Source organism: Cibotium barometz, chromosome 60, assembly GCF_041138505.1.
Source record: "Cibotium barometz isolate CiBa-2024 chromosome 60, ASM4113850v1, whole genome shotgun sequence".
NCBI lineage: Eukaryota > Viridiplantae > Streptophyta > Polypodiopsida > Cyatheales > Cibotiaceae > Cibotium > Cibotium barometz.
The window spans coordinates 21,038,560-21,063,653 of record NC_141105.1 but is presented as its reverse complement, the minus strand read 5'-3'; the positions used below and the strand labels follow the sequence as shown (position 1 = coordinate 21,063,653).

Here is a 25,094-nt window from a genome sequence, read left to right as displayed (position 1 = left end):
ACACGTGGTTGGCAATTGGAGATAGACCAACAACATGTCCGAGATGTGGCCATCCCCAGGGATCTCAACGACATTTTCTTCAGGTTGCCCAAAGGCTCAATAGCTTTGGCAGCAGTTTCTCCGCATCTTCACTATGGACAAGGCCTCTTCTCGTATTATTACATGGGGCACTGTCGCTTGGGCCACTAAGACTGAGGTTGTCATGGCTTATGAGGAAGGTGGGGAGCTAGCCCTTCAGGTCTCTCACCTTCGCATCTCGACAATGCCAACCCTAGCCCCATCTAGGGGTCACTGGACTCCTTGTTCGAGCCAAAGATGGAAGATTTGTGGTAGCATTGCCGCATGGCACATCTAGAGAGCTCAATGTAGCGAAGCCATTGAAGGCACCCACACTCCACCTGTGGAGGCCATCAAAAGCATCTAGCTCGACATCATTCATACCCTCCGCGGCCAATGGGGGAAGCTTCAAGGTGGTTCTGATTGTTGCGGAAGCGTCGGGGAGCCTTCCTGAGGCTCTGGCGACCTCGTCCTTTTCTCACAGATAGTGGTGGTGAACCCACTTGACACTACATACCACCTATGTGGTTATTCCCTCCCCCACCCTTGTATGAGATAGCCTTCTCCTCATAGAGCGGCCAGCACCCTTCCCTCCCTTTTTGTTCTTTGATCCTTGCTCCATACATGGAGGTGAGTTTGTATCTATCCTTTTGAGACTGTTTTTTGTTAACTAGTAGAAGGATCTTGCTTCCGAGAAAAAGAAAAAGAAAAAAGACCTACATTGGTCCAACTTTACACGATATTACAGATGAACAATAACCGGACATGGCAGACAAAGTTGAAGTTATTGAGCCTGAACAAATTCTCCTCCACAAATGGAAACATGGATTCGATCGAAGATAAAGACAGTTCCACACGAAGTTCAAGAACCGTGGTACTCATGAAGTTGTATGGCTCAACGAAGAGTTCTTTCCAAAGTACCTACAACTCCTGGTGGACTACTTGGAAGCCATGAACCTACCGCCAAGCTACGCAGGAGGGAATGCCACATGCACCCTGCACTGGAGTGCTATGTAACACACTGGCTCAACATTTCTACAGTAGAAATACCTTTTTAGGAATATCTTGTTGTTTGCCATAGCCCCATTGTGAACCCCAATCCATGACATGTCAGGCACGAACTACGTAGGTCAATCTTCAAAGCCATAGAGCGTCTGCATGTATCAGTCCTCTTACCCACTTGGAGAATTCATCAAATAGGTTCATGTAGAGATCAACCTATTGCATGCTACACTGTACAAGAATGCACATCAACCTATTGCATGCTACACTCTCTATAGGAGAGCAAGCCTAAAGCTTTGCAAAAGCTTTAAATTTCTCTCGTGGACAGATTTGCAATATTGTCTTGTGCAGAGTAGGTTAATGTGATCTCCATGGCATGAAGCCTCTCCCCTACATAGTGATAATGAATCTCTACGTGCATGCAAAATTGGATTCCGTGCCACAGCTATAGCACTCTGGCTATCAGTGAGTATAGTAGTGGATGTCTACTCATGCTCACAAAAATCTGCAAGTAACTTCCTTAGCAATACACAATCTACCATAGATGTGAAAGCTACCCAATACTCAGTTTCACAGGTAGAGGTGGCAATAGTGGTTGCTTTTTGCTTAGCCAAGATATGCACGATTTGCCCATTAAAAAACCATTTCCACTGGTGGATTGCTTAGTGTCATAATTGCCAACCCAATCTGAATCCCTTCAGGCATGTACCTGTAGGTTGCCCCCCCTTGGAATCATAGTGGTTGCGTACTTTAGGTACGGTGCAATATGCGTACGAGTATATAAAGTATACATCGGGATAAGTACTTTAAGTACATTCACTTTTTAAAAATAATATATATATTATAAACCCTGGTGCCTTTAGAGGTGGAAGGATGACTTTGCTGAGTTGAAGGAGTGAGGGAAGTGGTCATGAGAGCTCAAGACTGAGCTCTCATGACCACTTCCCTCACTCGAGACTGAGCTCGAGTGACTCGTCTATCAATGTCCTCGAGCTCTCTCTAAAGCTATCAAAGATCCAGGGTGCTCTAAAGATAGAGAAATATATGCTTTACAGCCTACCTATGCTTCATTATGTGCATTAACTTACTGGCCTGACCTGGGAAACACCAAACTGAATATCCAGCCTTGTGTTGCACGAATATATGAGAAAGCCAACTGCTTGGCTATACACACTCATGTCATAAGGCTCTCCTGCAACATACATGCTCAATTTAAGCCTTGGTTCTACTAGAGTAGAAATAGGCTTACAATCTTAAAAGCCAAACTTGTGCATGAGCTTCTATATGTACTTGGAATGAAGCGTCATAATGCCCTCGTATGTCTGTACAAACTGTATCCCCACGTAATAGTGTAGAAGACCAAGATCTGACATTTCAAAAGAAGCTTGCAAATCAGCCTTGAATGCTGAACTTTCAGCTTCAGTGATCCCAGTCCATAGTCACAAGGGATGGGGGGGACGAACCCCTGGGACGGGGGAACGCCATTCCATAACGGACTGGAACGGAGACGGGATGAGGATGGCTGGGGGATGTGCGAGTCCATGGTGTAACAACGGGACAGCGATTCACGGACGCCGAGACGGCTGGCCATGTGGGACGGGACGGAACGAGACGGTCAACTAACTGTTGCGCGCAGAGTTGACTGCCGTAGCCGTTGGACGCACTATAGCCGTTGAGCAGCCCCTCCCCACTTGGCCCATGGCTATAAGAAGAGCCCCCACTAGCACATGCTATAAGAAGATTCAAGACACACCTCCTTGGCACTTGCTCTAGCCTCTTAGCTCTTGGCACTTGCAACACTCCCCAAGCAAGGCTCAAGGCTCCTCAATCTTCAAGGCTCAAGTGGGAAGCTCATTGGCTCAACACTCCTCAAGGCTCAAGGCTCAAGACTCAAGTGGGCATTGGGCAAGGCTCAAGTGACAAGCTCCTCAAGTGGCATTGGATAAGTTGTAATTTCAAGTTCACTTGTAGTCTTGTTGCTCTCCTACACTCACCTCTTGTTGTAGCCTCTCCATTGGCAAACGCATGCCGCACACACACACACACACTCACTCACACTCACCTCTTGCTCTCCTACACTCTCTCTCTCCTACTTTCACCTCTTGCTTTAGCCTCTCCATAGGCAAGCGCACACACACACTCACCTCTTGCTTTAGCCTCTCCTGCATCTCTCTCCTACACTCACCTCCATTGCGCAAGCCTCCTTGGCACTTGCCTCCATGGCATCTTCATCTCCACCATCCCCCGCACCTCATTCCGGCGGCACCAATATGAATAGAGGAAGGAGGACCGAAGGTTGGTCTTGGTGGGAAGAGGTCAACTCCGATCATCCCGAAGTGGAGGAGGCTCTCGCCCATGGTCGTGCAAGCTATGTCCATATAGGCAAACGGGTGGGGCGGATAAAGTGAGAGCTCACCTCTTGCATGAGCCCGGTCATGAGGTCCGATTTTGTGATCAGGTCACACCGGAGACGAGGAGGAGGCTTCTTGAATGCGTTGCCGCACACGAGGCCTTGCTTCCAAGGAGGAGAGTGCCACATGTGGCCGTGGATCCCGCAACACTAGTGAGGCCATCCCAAGGTTCGGCATCCCCATGTGCATCCGCGGCCGCATCACCCGCCCCACAAGAACGGGCCCCAACACCATCCTTCTCCATGCCGACCACATCCACACACTCACGCCGGCAAAGTACTCTTGAGGGTAGTTGGGACCCCAAGAAGAAGGAAGAGGTGGATACAGCCATAGCCCGCTTCTTCTTTCACGACCACATTGCTTTCCATGCTGCCAGGTAATCAAGAATTAAGATGTCTAGCTTAAGATCTATCAATTTACAATGTTCCCCTTACAAGTTACTTAAACTTTGAACTTTGAAGTTGATCGGTTATTAAATTATTCATTTTTTGTGAATAGATCGGACTACTTCAAGGTCATGGTGAAGAAGATAGGGGAGTATGGTCCAAACTATACGCCCCCATCATCGGAGTCCTTGCGCACCACATTGCTAAAGAAGGAGAAGAGGCTTGTGAAGCAAGCAACAGAAAACACGAAGCGACAATGGGCAAGGAATGGAGTGTCCCTAATAGCCGATGGATGGAGTGATACGTGGAAGAGGTCCATCCATGGCCTTGTCGCATATTCTCGCGATGAGATATACTTCATCGCCTCACATGATGCTTTTGGGACCGAAAAGAGTACTGATGTGCACGCATCGCAAGGAACCATGATCATGAGACCAGTACTTCACATGCCCCTTGAGGCTTTTTGACATTTGTACTACTCTAGTGATAGTCTCTTTTTTGTATGCCACTTACATGGTTAGGGCCTAGGCCTTTGCCCTTGTCTTTTGCTTTAGCCTTTGGCACCTGGGTCCTAGGTGCCCGATCTCCTTTTTTTTAACATCCATTTTTTTGCTAGTATGGCTTACTATTGATGCTTTGGAAGTGTAAAGTGACTTTGTTTTAGTATTGTTAAGTTTCGTGAATGAGTGCTTACTTAAAATTGCATATTTTGTATGCCGTCCTCCGTTCCCCGTCCCGGTTCCCAGGAATCCCCGTCCCCGTTTCCCGTTACGTTCCCCGTCCCATGTTACTATGCCCCAGTCACTGTGGCATATCATCAACATAAAGTATAAGCAACAACAAAATCCCATGATCCTCTTTTACATAGAGAGTGCTCTCAATTGGGCTATTCTTGAGACCCCGGCTGGTCAAGTAAGAGTGTATCTTCTCACACCAAGCTCTGGAAGCTTGTTTGTACCATAAAGAGCCTTGCGAAGCTTACATACTTTGCCTTCTTGACCAGGAGGCAAAAGTTTTATCATAATCTATGTCTTTCTGCTGGGCATAGCCTTTGGCCACACCTCTCGCCTTGTACCTATCAATAGTTACATCTGGTTTTCTCTTACCCTTATACGCCCACTTAACGCCAATAGGCTTCTTACCAAGTGGCAAGTCCACTAGATCCCAAGTGTCGTTTGCCGCTTGATCCCAAGTGCCATTTCTATGAATGGTGTCCATCTCATGTTGCATGGTTGTCATCTAGTGCTCATTGTCTTGAGCCTCCTCAAAAGAGTCTAGCTCATCTATGTCACATAGACTACTCATGCAGGCCACATCTGCATGTTCTTTGGCATTGCGAGAACCCGCCCTTGTTCTGCTGTGAAGAAGAGTTGAAACTTTATTTTCCTGTAAAATACAAACCAGCCAACGAGGCACGATTCTAGCCTCTTGCAAAGCTGTCCTCTCTTCATGTACCACATCCTCTATATCATGGGCTGCAATGGGCTGATTTTGATCACCCATATGCTATCCATTAGACACATTTTGTGGCTGATCTCACCTTAAATCAATGCCCAATGGGAGTAGTCCCTCAAATACGTTTTGTGAACCATCATGTGGCTGTTCACCAAATTTAGCCCATGGTTGTGCTGAATTTTCAGCAAATACCATGTCTCTACTCCCAAAAATCCTTTGAGTGGAAGGATTGTAGAGACGGCAACCTTTACTGCCACTACGATAGCCCATATAAATATATTTTACAGCCTTGTCATCCACTTTACCTTGCAATTGTTGAAGCACATGTGCATATGCAAGGCATCGAAAAACCCGGAGGTAATCAACCTGGGTTTTCTTTCATACCACTCAGAAGGAGTGATGGTTTTTAATGCTTTTGTAGGGCATCTACTGTAGCACACATGATGGCCTCCATCCAAACTTTGTGAGGCAAGCTCTTTCCCTTCACCATACCATCTTGCCATCTCCATCAATGACCTGTTTTTCCTCTCTGCAACATCATTTTGCGGTGCTATATATGGCAATGTACACTAATGTTTTATGCCCTTTTTTGCCAAGAATGCTTTGAAAGCATCAAACATGTACTCCCCCCCTCGATCTAAGCAGAGGGTTTGCACTCTGCAACCTATCTCATTTTCAGCTCTTGCCACAAAGTGCTAAAAACACATACACATCAAATTTGGCCTTGAGTGGATACACACCCAAGCAAATCTGGAATAATCATCAATGAAGGTTACAAAATATAGATGATGCCCAAGAGATGGTGTCCTCATAGGACCATGCACATCACTGACCATGCATAAGCAGGTTCAGCATAGTGTGCAACCAGCGCGTACAATGTACTGTCAGCAAGGTAGGGGTTATGACCAAAAACTTGTACGACCAAGTACAACCGGCATAGTAGTGGCAGCAGCAACCCGTAGATAGAAGGTATTCTCAAGTACAATATGTACAGCAGCAGCCACCCATACAGAGAAGGTAGAGTTGGGCAAAACAGCCCCAAATCAAGTGGCAGGAAGCTGGGAGCAAGAATAATGATCAAGAGAGGGGGTGGAAAGGGCTGGATTTGGGTGTCGACCTCCAAGAGTGTGGAGAGAGGACAAATCCATGGAGGAAGAGCCATTCCCAGAAAAAGAAGAGGAGCTGTCAAATCTAAGAGTTACACACACATTTGCCCCAAATTGTGTCCACACCTCATTTATGTCACTTATCAAGCCAAACACTTACACTTGCACCGCATTAATTCCACCTTTCAAGCTAATACACACACTTGTCCCAAATGTGTCCAAACCTCACTTATCCAGGGTGTGCAACTTATAGCTCGTCTATACTTCATTTAAGAGGCGCCCAATTCATAAGTTGTCCAGCCTATACCCATTTATTAAAATGGTGTGAATTTTCCATAATTAAACACAATTTAAATGTCCTTTGCTTTGGCACTTGTTCACGTCAGATTAAAATATAGGTGTCTGTTTTATACAGTCTCCCACTTTTTTAATCAAATGACCACCCAATTACTGAAGATTTGAATCTACCAAGATTAAAAAGACACAAAAAATGTCCTTACTTCCAACCTTGTGTACTAATGACCGGGTAGATACATAGTCCGGGCTCCCACAGGTTGGTCTGTCTGCATCCCCAGGCTTCCACTGACCACACCAACAAAGTATAAATCTCTTGACCAACTCTCAAGCACCAAATTAAGACCAAAAAAGGTGCTATGTTTCTTGTGCTAGATAATCACCCATTGCCAAAGCATGAACATCAAAGCCTTTTTTGGGTGTCTTGGTGCCTTCTAGAACACCGTCAATGAGTTAACTAAATTTGGAAATGTCCAAAATGGTGACATAACGACCATCAGTCGAGAACCTCGAGTTATGGACAAGCGTTCACAAAATGCTAAGTGCTGATGCATCGTCCTATGCCACCATGGGTTTCACACTATCCAACGCTTGTTGACATGCTGCGTCTCATTTATGTTCTTTTACCTGCTTCTTTATTCCATGAAGCTCCTCAAATGAACCCCGATTGAAATGACCTTGACACTGCATCGATGCCCTTCTCTGTGTCAAACATAGAGGATATGCCATGACTAGACATGATTTAGATAGCACATAACCATGAAAAGTACTTAAGTAATTATCAGCAAGTGAAAGATGACCCTTTCTGGGGGGGAAGTAAGAGGATACCTGATGTAAAGTTCAAATTACAAGCAATTTTCTTGTCTTTAAGGAGCAGAGGTTGACGATTACAAAGCCCCGAATTGTCATGCAGCTGGCACTCTTACAGTAGCCCTTCTCTGTGCTGTACTCAGGTGCAGAAAACAGCAAAGATGATAAACACCCTCTCACAGGGCATTAGCAAACAACAAAATTAAGCCATAAAGAACAAATAAACAGGAAAAATAGTTTTTTTCTTGAGGGGGGGAATTATATCTGATTTTGAGCAGAAAAATGCTCGCTTTTGTGATGAATAAGGAAATAAGCAAGAACACAACCTGCAGCAGATGTTGGCCTTTTCTAATCTGTCCACAACACAACAGCAGGTCAGCCTATTACTCTTTTACATGAAAACAATATTGGCAGATATAGCCCTTTTCTTGCTTCCCCAGCTCGGAGTCTGCAACTACTACCAGTTCAAATAGCTCTCCCAAGCACACCAACAATGGGCATTTACCTAGGTTGTGTCCTTCAGGTCTTCCTTGCAAGATGATAGCAGGGGGCTTCATGCTAAAATGCACCCACACTAGCCAGCTCCTTCTAGGAATCCTTTATAAATGCAGAACCCTGACCTGCAGTTTACCTTCGGAGTCTGAAAAACTCTACTATCAGCTTCAAAAGCTGATGTGCGCACTCAGAACTTGAAGAAGACTGCCAAGATTGAAGAAGTGATTCACACACAAAGCTCTGATAAACATTAAAAACAAATTTAAGACAAGAAGAGGGGAGATATAGCCAAAGGGCTGTACTCCACATTTGATCCAATACTTGCCAAATTAGAAGATAATTAATGAACCAAGTGTTCAGAACTTCCATTGAACTTTGACAGCCTCTAAAATACATTCCTTAGTACAACCTTTGAGGCAGGCTTTGTAGAGCCTTAGAGGTCACATGATTTCTCCTTTCTACAAATAGGCAAGTGCAAATAACCCTAGATGGGTTGCTAATTTTTTCCGTAGATGGGTTGCTATTTTTAGGCAAGTGCAAATAACCCTGTTTCCGTCGATGGGTTTGCAAAATAGCAATCAAATCCTTGTACTGCGAGCTCAGCTTTGCACGGAATCATCATTTTTCAGAATTGGGTCACCTATATTGGTGAGAACAGGGTTACCTAGGGCTTGTGATTTGGCCTGCAGCTCCTCCTTGACCTTCACAAGCCTCGTGAGCTCTTCAATCTCAGCTTCCAGCTCCTTGTTCCTCTCCTGCACCTTAGAAGAAAGCAGCTGAAGCTCCTCTTCAGATCGAGCAACAGAAGACCAAGTGTTTCTTGATCTGGCCTGCAGCTCCTCTTTCATTTTGGCAATCTTTTTGAGCTCCTCAATCTCTGCTTCGAGGTTTCTCCTCTTCTGGTGGATCGTCAAGGCGATCTCTTGAAGCTCTTCTTTCACTTTGAGGAGCTTTTTGAGCTTCTCCACTTCAAGCTCCACTTCTTTGGAGCGCTGCAGCAGTTTTACAGAGAGGGACTGCATTTCTTCTCGGAGCTTCAGCATGCGGTCACGTTTTTCGAGGAGGAGGTCTACCTTGAGGTCGTACTGCTTGGCGAGGTGGTGGAAGGCCTTCTCCACACGGCGCTTTTGGGACTCGGCTCGCTCCTGGCGTATGCGCTCCTGCTTGGCGGCCTCGTCTTCGTTGGCGTTCCAGTAGTAGCCCACGCTGCCGCAGCCAACCGCCAGAGTTACAAGCGAGAGGTCGAAGAGGCGCTGGACGCTTACCCTGAGCCGCCCCATCCTCTTTCACCGATCGAAATTGCTTGATCGGCAAACCCTCCCCCTCTCCGGCTTACAACCCACCTTCCGACTCTACTGCTGCATCCATCTACGCATACCTAGCAACCTCTCTCTCTTCTCTGTCACTGCCTCTCTCGCCCTCTCTTGCTGATGAACAGCGAAGTGTAAAGCCCCTTGCTTTGAGTGTGAAACGCTGACTCCCATCGGGAATTCCAATGTCCGCCAAAGGAAGGACACTTATAGGTTGTTAAGACGCCAGCGACCAGCCCCCAAACGTTTTGAGGGTAGCAATTAATTAATTTTCGAGTCCTGCATGTGTTTTTTGATACACATGTTGCTCGCTCCCATATATGCACTCCGAAATCATTCAATTTTATTTTTTTTGCGGTCGCTGGCTCCACCAGCCAGCTTGACCGACGGCTACATGTGTTCGTGTTTACAACTGTCTCGTCTTCCGCGTGCTCGTCTTCCGCAACGTTCGTTTCACCGGCGCCCAAGCCTAAAATTTGAAGCCTTGAGGTCGACTAATGGGCTTCAAATTGAAGCTTTACAAATAATTTTGGGATTCATAGTCTCTCTCTCTCTCTCTCTCTCTCTCTCTCACACACACACACACACCATGCACCCATACATGTATACACATACATAAGCTAAAAATAGATGTAAAGTACACGAAGATCCATAATCAAATAATACATTTCTCTCTCTCACACATACACACACCACATGCATGTACGAACATACATACACGTTCGAAAGAGATGTAAAGAACATGTAGATTCAAAATCAAATAATACAACACACATACACACACCATGCACCCATACATGTATACACATACATAAGCTAAAAATAGATGTAAAGTACACGAAGATCCATAATCAAATAATACATTTCTCTCTCTCACACATACACACACCACATGCATGTACGAACATACATACACGTTCGAAAGAGATGTAAAGAACATGTAGATTCAAAATCAAATAATACAACAGACTCCTAGATTATAGGAAAAACAGTTTATGAGTATTTCACAATTTTCATCAACGGTCCTTGGAAACATAAAAAATGAAAGAAGATCATAATTTATAATGGAAGCTGAAAGCTAAACAAACATAAGAGGAAACATCTATCCTCTTATGTGTAAGGAGAAGGGTGGCCTGAGCTGTCGTGGGCAGTGTAACCTTCTACAATGATGGACCACCGTAGGCTATAGCCATGGCAAGCTAGGAAGGAAGGAAGCACCACTGGTCCACCAGGCTTCGAAGTCCGGCAAACTACAGTTTGATGGATTGGTTTAAAAACGAAAGAAATGGGTCTCTTTTAAAACGTTCCCCCCACCCACCATCGACGTGAGTCCAGCCTGCCAGCCTGCCAGCCTGGTACGACGTGCCTCACCATGCGGGCCTCCATCAATTACTATGCTTATAATTAGTAACTTGTATATAGTATATATAATATAATACTATATACAATACTTATGCACTAAATAAATAGTACTACTATTATCTATATAGTATTTTTTGAAGCCTTAGTAATTTAGGTGGGCTTCATTTTGAAGCTTTGTAGGAAATTTTGGGCTTCACCATTGAAGCTTTTATAATAATATTGGGCTTCATTTGAAGCCCTACATTGCCATTGAAGCCCAAAATGGGCTTCAAATTTAAGCATTGCCGGCGCCTGCATGTTTTCATGTTTGCAGCTATCTGTTCTTCTGCAACATTCGATTGTTTAGTAGCTTCTGCATGGTTGTCTTCTGCATCTTTCCATTCCTGGGCAGATATTCGAACTTCTAGTAGATACATGTGTCAGATTTGCTATATCTCAGCTTCTGCAAAACGGTTGTCTTTCTGCAACCTTCGATTCTTGGCCAGGTATTTCGAATGTGCTTTTCTTCTTCGATCTTCTAGGTCTATGTCTCATATTTGGTATGTGCATGTGCACATGCGTGTCATATGTCTCTAGAATCTGTTGCGTGTCTCTGCATGATTCGTCCTCTGTGTCATATGTCTCTAGAATTTGTTGCGTGTCTCTGCATGATTCGTCCTCTGCACTATTTAATGACCTCTTCTCTCTGCGAAGGTATCCAATTTGGCTCACATTTCCTCTACCTGCCATGCCACCAAAGCACAAGCCTCTTCATGATATTACCAATATCATGATGTTTGATCGTCGTCCATCTCCATCCTTGGCGTTTGCTCCTGTTGAGCAAACGCCACCAAACCACAAGCCTCTTCATGATATTACCAATATCATGATGTTTGACCGTCATCCATCTCCATCCTTTGCGTTTGCTCCTGTTGAGCATGTTAGTTCGTCTAGGGTGATGAAGGGGTACCCTCATCATCGGACTGTACCTCGTGCTGAATATTGTACTTTTCCTCAGATCATCATGCCTCTTGAAGGCCTGTATAGTCTCTGCACAGTCAAGAGTAAAGCAGGATCATCTGGTACTTTTTTAATCAATCGAATGCTTCTGTTCACTACATGCAAAATAGCCATCTTTATAATCTTGGATTTAATTTTCTCTGCAGAAATTTAATTTCTCTCTTTATAATTCCAAAAGCTAAGACGCCTTCTGGTGGCCTTGAACGACATAATTGCTTGCAATTTTATTTCCTTTGTTATTTTATTAGGATATTTAATAGATTGCTTTATTTACATGAAATACACTACAGTTCTGTTTAGTAACGTCAAATAATTAGAGTTCCACGATTTTCGTATTTGTTATATCCAATACTTATCTTTTTCTGTAATTCTAGAACCTGAGACGATTGCCGTTGGCCTTGAACGACATTTTCTTTATTTTCTATATTCTATTAAATGGATAGTTTTTCCTCCAATATGCATATGGAAAAGAACATGCAGCCTAATTAATTTTCTTAAATGATTCGTTTCTAAATTACTGTGTTTAAAAGCCGTAAGGACAAAAATCATTTATGTATGCGAGCGTGTATTTATGCTTAGTTGACTTTTTGCTCCTCCAGTTTTGTTTTCTGCATTGAATAAATGCTTTACACATGATAATGCTGCTGCTACATTTGGAGTACAATCTTTGTTTATTCTGCCACACATATGCTATTTTAAAAATTATTTAGCACAGAACTTTTTATTCCAAAATCAATTTGATTTTGAAAACTGCTCCCCAGCATCACGGTTGGCTTGGCCCGTTTAGCTCTGTTTCTTCCCCTGTTTCCCGCCCTTTCAATCTGCAGCGCAGGCTCTCTTTCTCTGCGGGCGGATGCCCTCCCAAGTGCATGGGCACTGAGCGGAGGAGCCCGTCCTTGATTAGACCACAGACCGTTTCAGCTTCACCTGCAAAAGTAAGTCCAATGCTCAGCAGTCACTTTAACTTAGCATCTCCCTCAACCTCTCAGTTACCCCCCCCACCCAACCCGTGGAACCCCATCCTTGAAAAGTCGTGGAGTGGAGAGAATGTCATGGAAGCAGTAATGGACGAAAACTCAAGACTCATGCAGGAATTAAAAGATGCCAAAGCTCAGCTCTTAAACATGAAGAACAAGGAAAAGAATAAAGAGGCGTCCAGACCGACATCAAAAGAACAGGTAGCAGCAGATACAGTCCCGCCGAAAGAGACAGACAACCTCACTGACCGAGGGAACAATGCAGCCACCACAGTCCACGTTAACTTGCCAATAGATCAGGTAAGGAGCAGAGTAGAAGATTATTCAGAAAGGTGTCTGGTGGGACTCTTATTTGGGCCTAGACCATCTAAGGAAGCCATGAGAGCCTGGATAAGAGAAAGTTGGTCCCCCCTTGGTATAGAGGTTACTCTTACTCAAGCCCTTCCCAAAGGTTACTACCTCTTTTTATTCAAGGATGCTAGCATGGCAATGAAAGTAATCAGTTCGGGCCAATGGATGTACAGACATATACCCTTTTGTTTCATGAGGTGGTCTAAGGACTTCAACCCAGACGGGCCCAAGTCGACAGTGTATCCAGTTTGGGTCGAGCTCCCTAATCTCCCCATCCACTTAAACCCCTGGATCAAAGCTATTCTAGCCCCCTTAGGGCAAATTCTAGGAACCAAAGCCTTCACGGATTACAACCCAGCGTGGCACCCCCAAGTCCTAGTAGAACTTGACCTTGCCCTCCCCCTCCCAGACAAGATAGAAATAGGATGTGGTGAGTTCTCTCATTCGCAGGCTATCCTTTACAAACACTTACCTAATTCATGCTTTCATTGTGGTAAACAGGGACACCTCATCACGAATTGCCCATTAAAAAACCCTCAGATAATCCTCCCCCAAGTAATTGAAAAAGACCCCCCCCCTCAACCCTAGCCAATCCAACTCAGCTCTCGGCCCCCCTCAGTCTGCCGGAGCCATAAAAGAACCTGAATTCGTTCAAGTCAATAGAAGGAAACCGGCCACCAAGCCCAAGCCCTCTCACCCTATAGCCAAACCTAACAGATACTTTGTTCTTGCAGCTGTACCAGACCCAGGGGAAGCTGAAGAAGAAAACGACACTGTTGAAAGCACCCCCATCAACAAGCTGAGGCTAGACAAGGAAATTGACAATCTGGACGCTGCTGACATGGACACAACTGGCATACCAGCCTCTGAAAAGAGCCTTATCCCACCATCTGGTAACCCTAACGACATGGATATTAGCAAAGAACTCAAGAGAGGCAGAGCACAATTGGGAGCCACCCCTCAGTCCACCGCGAAAGGAGGTTCCCACAAACCCCCAAACAAAAGATAATGAAAGCAGCAAGTTTCAACGTCAAAGGGCTTACCGACTCCAAGAAAGCACAGCTAGTAAAACAATGGATCAAAGCAAAAGGATATCTGGATTTCATATCCCTTGTGGAGATTAAAACGTCAGGGGAGGAACTGAAAAGAAGGCTTCACACCATCTCCACCGATCACTTTTGGGTCCACTCACTTCATCATCATGGAGCCGGGGGACTGGCAATAGGCATCCATTATGACAGCATTCAGGAACTTAAAGACTTTCAAATAGACTCTAACAACCAGTGGATAGTGTGCCACATGAACAACTTCTCCTTTGTCAGTGTCTATGCCCACGGCCCTCAGAAGCTGAGAACCAGGACCTGGAATTCTATGCTAAGACTTAGAGCACCACTACTGATAATGGGAGACTTCAATATGGTAGAAACACTCAAAGATAGATTCAGATCCAAAGGGCTAGCCCTGGCGGGTTCAGAGAAGCAAGCTTGGGAAAAGGTAAAGCATAAATTCAACCTGCAGGATCTAGGTCAAGAAGGAAGTTTTTCATGGCAAAACTACTCCTCAGGAGACCTGGCCAGAAAAGCCAGGCTGGACAGAGCATACGCAAGTGGGGAAATCTTCTCCAAATTCAACAGATGCGAATGTGTTGTAGATACAACCACTTGCATCTCAGATCATTACCCTGTAATTACAACAATGGATAATCTGGAACACAGACACAAAGCGTGCTGGTTTCATACTGATCCAGCCCTATTCAAATTGCCACTAGTTCAAGAAGAAGTCAAAAGCATCTGGGATTCCTTCTTCTCCAAAAACCTCCCTCCGGCCAAAGCTTGGAACCTTGCTGTCAAGTCAACACAAAACCTTCTCAGGCAAGTCAGAAAAGAGGTTGCAGCCCATAGAGGCAGCAGACTCACAAAGCTCCAAGAACAACTGCAACAGCAAGAGGCTGCTGGCAATCCAGCCAATACCAACCTGATCAGAGCCAGGATCAAAAATGAGGAAGAAATAGCTCTGCAACACACTAAACTATTTACCAGAGAATGGTGGACCGGAAAAGCAGACAGACCGAACCAAGAAATGTTTAAAACCCTCAAGGTCAAACAAAGGCAAGAGCATATCCCCCTTCTAGCAAACAAGGAAGGAATCCTGGCGGCTACCCAAGCTGAGAACAGAAAGCTGATTACTGAATACTACAGCAACATCTTCAAGGAAGAAGGACCTCCCTCCCCATCCAAGGCAGAGGCAATGGAAACAATAAAACAAGTCAGACCTTCAACTGTCCCAGCCAACATTGCTGCTTCTCTAGAGAAAGAAATCACTAAGGAGGAAATCAAAGAGGTCATCTATTCCCTCAAACCTAACAAGAGCCCAGGTGAGGACGGTCTCCCAGCCGAGTTCTTTCAATCATTTTGTGAGGTGCTAACAGGCCCCATCCTCAAAGTTTGGCATGAATCTCTGAAATACGGAGCGCTGCCAACTCTAATCAATAATGGTCTCATCAAGTTGATTCATAAAAAAGGCCCCAAGGAGATCTTGGGAAACTGGAGACCTCTCACTATGCTAAATAGTGTATACAAAATTTTAGCAAAAGTTCTAGCCACTAGAATGAGCAAGCACATGAACCAATGGATCTCAAGGGAACAAAAAGGATTCATCAAAGGGCGGTACATCCTGGACTCTATAATCGCCCTATGGGAAGGATTCGAATATGCAGAGAAAACCAGCCAGGATTTCCTTTTTATCAAGATAGACTTTGAGAAAGCATACGACAGAATCCAGTGGGACTACATCCTCCAATCCCTAAGAGATATGGGGCTGGGACCTCAGTTCACCCACATGGTCCAGACGCTGTTTGGGAATGCCAAAGCCAAAGTTATCCTCAACGGAGAGCTGTCAGACCCCTTCCCTCTTGAAAAAAGCATCAGACAAGGGTGCCCTCTAGCTCCCCTACTCTATGCTATAGCTGCAGATGGGCTCAATTGGCTGATAAAGGACAAGATAAACAAAGGGGAACTAGTGGGCATCAAACTTCCAAACGGGGAGCAAATGTGCACACAGATGTTCGCGGATGACACCAACAGCCTCATAGCAAATGAAGAGGAGAATATAAAGGTACTGTGGAGCTGTCTTCAAACCTACTGTGAGGCTTCAGGATCCAAAGTCAACCACAGTAAAACAGGTATCAAAACCCTCATTGTACCCCCCCCCACGTGGCTCATGGAAACAGGCTGCCATAGCATCCAAGATGGGGAAATCTTCAGGCTTCTTGGAATTCCCATGGGATTCAGGGTGTCAATGAAGCAAAGATGGAAATGGGTAATGGAAAAAATAGAAAGCAAGCTTCTTAGATGGAAAAGGAAGCAACTTTCTCTAGCAGGTAGAATTATGGTCATCAACCACTTCATCATCCCTGCCACAATCTACTTCCTCAGCTGCTGGAGGCCTCCTGATTCTGATCTTAACGAATTCACTAAGCTATGCCGAAACTTCCTGTGGGGAGGGGACCCTTGGATCAAAAGCAGACCTAAAGTTAAGTGGGAGATATGCACGGTCCCCAAAATCAAGGGAGGTCTGGGGATTCTGGACATCCGGCTGCTAGCAGACAGATTGGCAGCTAAATGGATAATCAGAGCTTTGGAAAACCCATCTGAAGATTGGGCTCAGCATCTGGTCAAAGACCTCCCCAGATTTACTATTACTGGACACAATAAATGGGTAAATCTACCCATGATCACCATAGTAGCATCAAAACATCCCATTACCGCCAAAGGGAGTCATCTTGTTACCTCAATCTGGAAAGCCTGGTTCAGAGCTAAAGGAGCCCTTTCCATCAATCTCAATGACAGGAAATCAGAAGGGTTAATAGCTGCCGACTCCTGCTGGTGGTCCTTTCTCCCTCAGCCTCTACTAGAACCAGAAGAAGAAAAAATTACCCTCAATCTGCACAGGAAAGGACTTGCTACTTGGGCAGATATATTTAACCCCCTCACCGGTACTTGGCTCTCAAGAGCAGAGCTGGTAGGAAAATTTGACTGCAGAACCCCAGAACTAGATCTAGTACAAAGCAGAACATTCCAATGGAATACCCAGGAAATCTGGAGATTCAGCAGTCCCCCCAAGTTCAACTTCCTGGCCCTTCGCTGGATTAAAAATAAGCCCATCCTTCCCATTCCCTCTCTCGACAAGTCCCCCCCCATCCAGGTTATTCTGAACCGCAGATGGAATATAGCCTGGGACAGGAAAAGATGGTACAGCTGCCTCAAGGAGTTGTGGAGTCAGCACATAGAACCTAAGAAATCTTGTCTTGCATGGCTGCTTGCCTACAGAGCCATCTGGACCCAGTGTAAGGCAGCCAAGCTCAACATTGCCACTGACCAATGTGCCAGATGTGGCCTCCCCGAGGATGATCTACACATTTTCATTCACTGCAAGCATATCTCAGAATCCTACAAAGAGCTACAGTCAGTTATCCTAAGCTGGGGGAAAGAAATAACCTGGAAGAACACAATTCTTGGGGAAAATATAGGATGCTCTTCTACTCTGTGGAATGCAATAAGGTGCGAGTACATTTGGCATGCATGGCTGCAGAGACTAGCTGTCACTTTTGATAATACTGAAATTAAGGGTCCTCCCCTAGCAGAATGCTTAATCACAACATGCATTAGATTCTGGAACAACCAAACACAAGCCCTTTTCAAGCTAGAGAATAGGCTGATGATTAAACTACAAAAGAGGAAATCAGATTACACAATTAATCAACTTGAAAAAACCAGAGACAAGATCCTTTTAATCCTCTCAAAAGACAGATCATTAATAGAAGCTATCAGAAGGATGCAGTAAAATACCCTAACCCTCCCCTCACAGGAGAAGAGAGCAGCACCAGACATGCAGTCAGAAATCAACCAAGAGAAGTCAAAGGCAGCTAAGGCAAAGTGACCTGTCGACATTCAGGAGTCACCGGCGTACTGTCTACCAGGAATCATGGAGAGACAATCACACATCGGCAAAGCAGGCATGTGCACATTCTTATGATACTGATGTGCCAGAGTCTTCGAAAACAGATCCCCAATGCATCAAGGGACCGGAGCCGGCCTCAGCACCCCCTCTGCACCTGCAAAAAAGGAAAGGGTCAGAACGAAACACAATATACAGAATCAAGAGAGGAAGACTTACCATGATCCAAGAGGCAAATCCAGTGTCCCAAGGACTCCCTTCAAAGAATCGATACCAGTCGGGCACAAAAGGGATTGGAATATACAAGACTCCCAGGGGTTTTTCGCCTCCGGCCCTCAGGAGAGCCGACCACCTAGATTCAAGAGTAAGAAAGATAAGGCGTAGCTCAGAAGGCGGGCTTTCAGGGGTTCCTGCAAAGCGGAACAAGGATCAACGCCTCCCTCTCACAGATTGGAGAGGCGACGACCGAGCCAGATCAAGCCGAGCCGGAAGTGACAAAGGAGGAAGGGCCACTCAGTAAATGTTGATCCCATTCAAGCTCCATCAGGCGGCCTGAGCGAGAGAAGGTGCCGGCGGTAAGCAGAGAAGGAAGGAAGGCTCAACTGCTCGAGATGACGGAGGAATCCAACATGCAAGGCCGCTCGTCGAGCATGCACACTGGTGAGCGCCAAGTGGCTGGCCGTCCTCGGATCCCCCTGAATTTTCCTTTTTCGAATCATGCATGTCCACGCGTCTTCAAGGACACGTGGCCCTTGTAATTGCCCCTCTCTTTTCATAATTCAACAGCCCTTTTTTTGAAAAAAAAAATTATTTAGCACAACTCGTCTCGATTTCATTACCAATATGCACCCCATATGGTTTGAGGGTAGCAATTAATTAATTTTTAAGTCCTATATGTGTTTTTTAATACATATGCACCCCAAATGTCATCGATTTATCTTATTGCACGACTAACCGATTCATTACCAATATGATTATAATGCTGATGTATTTTAAAAAATAAAATTTCATTAGCAATACATGCTCATCAATGTCACTATTGCACAACTCATCAATTCCATTGTTGCTACACAACTTATCAATTTCATTGTTGCAAAACTTGTCAATTTCCACCAAAATGTTTTGAGGGTTTATGCACCTTTAAACTTTCACACTTTAATTTGCTGCCGTTTCGCATGCTTTTTTTGAAGGATCTAGCAAACTAGATGCAAAAGGAAAAAAACCAATGCAGAGTATTAAAAAAATCGGATTCAGAACCTTCTGTACACAAAATCCCTTCTTTTCCGTCAGACAAAAAAACTAAGCTCTTTGAAGTATCCGTTACAATTACAATTAGGAATAGAGATATTCAATTATCATGCTGGGAACCCTTGGAGGAATTTTTGAGGATGAAGTGTTTAAAAGGTCTCTTTGCACTTGAAAAAGGAGGCACCTTGAACCACTTGAAAAAAGGAGGCACCTTGAACCACTTGAAAAAGGAGGCACCTTGAACCACTTGCACTTTTAGATGGTTGCTAGTTTGATGGCCCCATCCCTGATAACTATTAAAAAAAAACCACTTGCACTTTTAGATGGTTGTGCTAGTTTGATGGCCCCATCCCTGATAAGTATAAAAAAACTATAAAGAGATATTTAAGATGGGATTTGTTTAAGCCTGAGGGTGCATTGGTTATGTGTAGAGGTCTTAGACAGATTAAGATGCACACCTTCAAAGGCATGGTAGGTTATTGTATGAAAGATTTGCACAAACCATGCTTTAAATTTTTCTCGCACAACATATCTGCTGAGGAGATTACTAGAGGTCGTCAGCTATATGCTTTATATGGCTAAGTTGACTTAAAGAATAAAGTGTGCTTGTCACCTATCAATATTTTTAAAAGAGCATACGTCTACATGGATAATTATATAGCCAATAAACTTGGCGCATCTTTACAAACCACTCTTCTCAAAATGGTCCATACTGGAAAGTACTACCCTACAGCCTCATGGATTATTCCAAAATTTGATTTAGGTATGAGCAGAAAAAGATATGTAGCAATGTGGAAAGTTATAAAACTCCCGCATCTCACCCATTGCATAGATATAGAAGAGATTTTCTTTGTGGATACTCCTCCTACCAGGTACTTTGACCCCGTCATGCAAGAGGAAACAGAGATTATGAAGAGGAGGAAAGTGATGATGGTGATGGACTCCAAACTACAACTGCCAATATAGCACCGAAAACTCTATTGAATCCAATAGTCATTGATGATGATCAGGAACGCCAATCACACTGCATGACTATAGCACATCTTATCTATCTGTATGGGAGAGAGCATATAAATTAAAAAAAGCCATTGTGGATGGTGATGAATTTGTCTCTCTCTCCCCTGAAGTCTGTAAGTTTGTTGGCCTTATAGAAGAAGAAGCTTGTTTTCTATAGTGTCATGTTTTCCTTCTCCACAAATGTAATTACTCCGCCTGCTGTTTATAAGCTTTGTAAATAAATAACATGTGTGGTTATTGCATATCTCTTTGCTCCTCAAATTTTTTATTTAAACTTGTACATTTGTTAAACTTTTGGACATTGTAGACAATTTATGTATGTGATTTGTCTTTGCTTTGCAATTTCGTTACTCTTACAACGTTGATGAATTTATATACACTTTACAATTTCCTTTATTTTTACAGTGTTCAAAAATTTGCAAGCCTTTCAACCTTAATTTTTGTTATATATTTTTTTGTCTTATACTTCTTAAGGTTGTAAACTTTAAGAAGTATAAGGTTAGAGTGAATATGTAGCACCCAAAAAAAATATATAGGTTAGAGTGAATATGCAGCCCAATTAACTTGGCAAGAGCAAATTAACTTGACGAGAGCAATTAATTAATTAATGAGCATTAAGAGAGCAAATAAATTATTATAATAATGGGTGCCAAATTTTGTTCTCCATTAATTAATTATTGGAGACAATGGAGGATGTTAGGCGAATGTGGGACCTTAGTCAGGTCGAAGGTGTGGGTTTAGGTGAAAGGTTAATTATGGGTTTGACGTGTGGCAATGAGAGGGCCCTATAATTTTCTCGAATGGGTGCCGTACACAACATAGAGAGGGAGAAAGCATGAAGAAAGAGAGATGTTCGCCGACCTTCGCAGGGGGGCCATGGGGGGGGAGATGAGCACGGAGGGAGAAATGGCGGACGACGTTGAGAGGGAGAAAGAAAGAAAGAAAGAAAGATTTTATTAACGTCTTCCAAAAGACCGAACTCAGCTTATGAGACAAATCAGTGTACATGTGTGGGGTATCCTTTGTCATCCCAACAAAATGAAAAAGTACTGAACTAAAAAGTTGAATCTAGGTGTGCAATAAGTACAATGAGTGGGGGAGGGGATGGAGCTCTACTACTAGGAGAATGCAAAGCTATATGCATGGAGTATACAATCATGATATGCAACCTGGCTAGCTCCATTCTGTACCATACTGGGGGTATAAAATGGTATACATCAATGAAGGGGGTGTCCATAGCTCCCTGAAGAACATGCTTGGGTCTGCTCTGAAGCGAGCCTGTCGCTCCGCACCCTCTCTGTGAAACTGGGCTCTGATCTCTGTCATCTCTCTCTGGTATAGGCGTGGTGTCCGAAAGCCAGGTGTCCTCTGTCTCTTGCGGGCTCTCAGTGTCTGTGCTCTCTGGAGAGTAATTCCCTGTTGTGTAAGGGCTGGGAGTGGGGTGGATCTCTGAAAAAATATAGTAATCTGTGTCTGTCGACCCCCCTCTGGAGCTGTCTGAGCCTGTAATGATGTCTCTCTATGACGCTGTATGTCTAGAATGAATCTCCCCAGTATGCGCGCTGGTCTGTTGCCTCAAAGAGCTGGCGTAGGGAATGTGGCTCTCTGAATAAAATGGGATATCTCTCTCTGATGGCTGTATATGCTTTGCATCTGCATACATAATGCTCCTCACTCTCCACCTCCTCTCTGCACAATCTGCATACCCTCTCCTCTCGGGGGATCCGTGCTGCTCTGCCAGTCTTGATCTCCAATCGATGTGATGAGACTCTAAGCTCACCAATAGCTACTCGGGAGCCGTGTGGTAAAAAGCCCTCCATGTATCTAGGCTTCTCTATGAATCCATCATCAGTGATACTCATGAAGTGATCTCTATAGTACAGCATCTTCGGTCGAAGAGGCTGTGTAGGCGATATCCATGTCTCTCGTGTATAGAGCTGCCATAGGTCCTGTCTCAATGCTCTGTTCCTCTCACTATGAGAGACGGATATGTGGTGCATCCCTGTCATACTGGAATGGTGGTAGATGATCCATGTTTAGGCCATGCTGTGAGAACCAATGTGTGACCTCTGCATACCATGATCCTCTGTCTCCTGCCTCAGCCAGCTGTCTAGATGCCTCAAAAGCTCTGTATGACAATCTGTCATGTGGCATCTCTCTGAATCTGTTTAGGAGGCATATAGTCTGGAATATGCCTCTACCATCATAAGAGACGCAGCAAACTCTGCTCGGATAATGTCATGAGGTACTGACGGTTTGCTGCGTATCATGCGTGCCATCATGAGGACATGTGGTCTCTCTATCTATATCCACCAATGGGTAGCAAGGCCTGGCACCCATACCGCTCCTCCATACATCAGTGCCGGTGTGACTAATGTGTCAAATAGCCACCCCTTTGTCGGGGGCTCCTGAAATTGCGCCTGGTGGCACTGTCTCTCTAGCATAGCCAATGCTGCATATCCCCGTGTCAATCTAGCTTTGGCTGTTGAACCCATGGTGAAGCGCGTGGCTACTGCAGAGAAGGTAACCCCTAGGTAAGCTGACTCCTGCCCTGTCTCGATGTATGAAAGACCATAACCTTGGTTTTCCCAAGGTTCATAGTAAGACTCCTTTGTGGCAGAAATCATCGAGTGCATGTAGATGCTGTTGTAGACCTCCTGGAGACTCAGACACTAATACAATATCACCAGCATAAAGCACAATATGTACTGAGGTACCTGCTAGATCAACTCCATCTCCACCTCGCCGTGTAATGAAGTCAGCCACCTCATCAATGTATAACCCAAATAGCGTGGGGGAAAGTGGGCATCCTTGTTTCACACCAATGGTTCTAGCAATAGTCTCAGACATACCTCCTGGGCATCTGACTCGCCCCCAAAAACCTGCTCATATAATGCATAGATGCCCCATGTCATATCTGCTGGTATGCCAAGAGACTGCAGGCGTTGAAAGAGCCTCTCTCGTGGTACTGTGTCAAATGCCTTGCGGAAGTCCACAAAGCAGTAATAGAGCTTTCTCTTCCTCACTTTGGCCTGATACATCTCAAAGTGAATACATGGTCAGTGGTAGAGAAAGCTCACCTGAAGCCTTCTGCCTGCCCTGATGAGCGTAAACCTACTCGCTTAGCATATAAGCTAAGCTCTTACTCCAACACTACACCATAGAGTTTGGCCAACACATAACCGTCCTGTAGTTGCTCAGATCGAGCATATCCCCTGTTTTGTGGATCGGCACAATGGTGTGCATCGTCTACTCCGCAGGCAAACCCTCTGCTAGTGCCCTGTTAAACAGGTGTGCAAGAAAAGGAGCCAAAGAATCTACTGCATATATGAGATGCTCACCTTGTAGGCCCATATAGTCGGCGGCCTATCCATGCTGTAGGCGGCGAATAGGTTCCTTTACCATTGAGTGGGTAAAGAAGCTAGCTGTGGTGGTAGGTCGAGGCTCTTGTGGCTGAGGTATAGGTGGTTGTTGTGGGGCGTGGTATAGGCCCTCTGCATATGTGTGCCATGTCTGTGGGTCTGCAATGGGTGTCAATGTCCGAGGCTCTTGAAGTGCCACCATGAGATAGGGCTATCTCTACTCATGAAGAAATGGAAGATCTCTAGCTCCTGGAGATGAGGCGAGTAAGTCTCCTCATCTCTCTCCTCGACTCCTGCTGTGTGATGGCTCTCCCAAGGCTCTCTGTATGCGGAGTCGTGAGTATAGGGCTATGCACTCGTCATCATACCATCTGTTCTGGGGCATAGTCCCAGATCTCGTAGGCTCTCCTGAGTGGACACGATGTGGGAAGCTCTATAATGCAGCCGTGTAGGAGTGATGCTAGCTGGGCTGTAATGGTATCCATAGGTGCCAGGGGATCCATGAGTAGGAGCCCATCCTCTACTCTGCCAGTGTATATGTCTGCCATGTCATGTGTGAAGTAGATGGTAGTGTGTGGCGGCGGTATGTGGGGGACTGGTGTTACTGGTGATCCAGCTACTAGTGAAAATGCCAAGTATGTATGATCTGCCCCAATAGGACGAGGTGGGATGGAGAATGAGGTGACAAGATGTGATGCCTCCAAAGACCCCATAATGTAGTCTACCACCGTGCCTCCGGTCCGTGTATGACCCCCATGTGGGAAGCATGTCAGCACTCCTGATCCTGGCCACTGTAGCATCCTGTTATAAATAACGAGACGATGCCTGGCTCCCAACTCTAGTAAGTGGTCCCCATAATGTCCTCTGTCTGGTCCAGTGTCCTCTGATGCCCGACTAGCCCCTATCTCCTCTGGATCCACAGGGTGGAGGATCTCCATGTCATCATAGTCATACACCTCACATTGTCTGCTCTATGTGTAGGCATTGAAGTCACCCGTAAGAAATACCTCCCCTAGTGTAGAATAATGCATAATCTTCTCTGATAGTATAGCGAGGCTCCTGTCTCTTCCTCCTATGGCATGTCCTCTGTAATGACATAGGAGGATCCTGATGGAGGAAAGTAACATAGGGCTATGTATATAACCCTGTCCTGTGAGAGCTGTAAGCTGATCCACATGTATCTGGCCTCTTGATCATGTGCTACCACTCTCAATCTCCCCTGTAGCTTCCATCTGCATAGAATTGCTACTCCCCCGACCCTCTCGAGGTACCCTGGCGTGTGGTCCTCCTATATGCTGACTCTCATTGGAATCCCTCCACTCGAGGTAGCCCTCTCTCTCGGCTCTGATGTGTCTATATCTCAGAAGTATGATGTCTCTCCTCACCATAACATGCTCCAATCGTCCAGGCTGCACCCATAGTGAACCATTACAGTTCCATACTACCATGTGTATCTCTGTCAGTGGCTTGGTCTGTGTCCCATACGTCCCAAACCG

General features: G+C 45.0%; 1 protein-coding gene and 1 long non-coding RNA gene across 2 annotated transcripts in view; both read right to left on the bottom strand.

The window, feature by feature from the left end:
* LOC147605110 (uncharacterized) overlaps nt 1-8,249 on the bottom strand; it is a 59,434-nt gene extending 51,185 nt beyond the window's left edge. The window contains exons 1-3 of the long non-coding RNA XR_015265240.1: nt 7,540-8,249; nt 7,339-7,413; nt 6,925-6,999 (exon numbers count right to left, since the gene is read on the bottom strand). This is a non-coding gene — a long non-coding RNA (uncharacterized LOC147605110). The remainder of the gene's footprint in view (nt 1-6,924; nt 7,000-7,338; nt 7,414-7,539) is intronic.
* Nucleotides 8,250-8,363: 114 nt separating this feature from the next.
* Nucleotides 8,364-9,518, bottom strand: LOC147605109 (uncharacterized). The gene has a single exon (XM_086794160.1). The coding sequence runs from the start codon at nt 9,294-9,296 to the stop codon at nt 8,616-8,618; it is 681 nt and encodes a 226-aa protein (XP_086650286.1). The 5' UTR covers nt 9,297-9,518; the 3' UTR covers nt 8,364-8,615.
* Between the last annotated feature and the right edge of the window lie 15,576 nt (nt 9,519-25,094).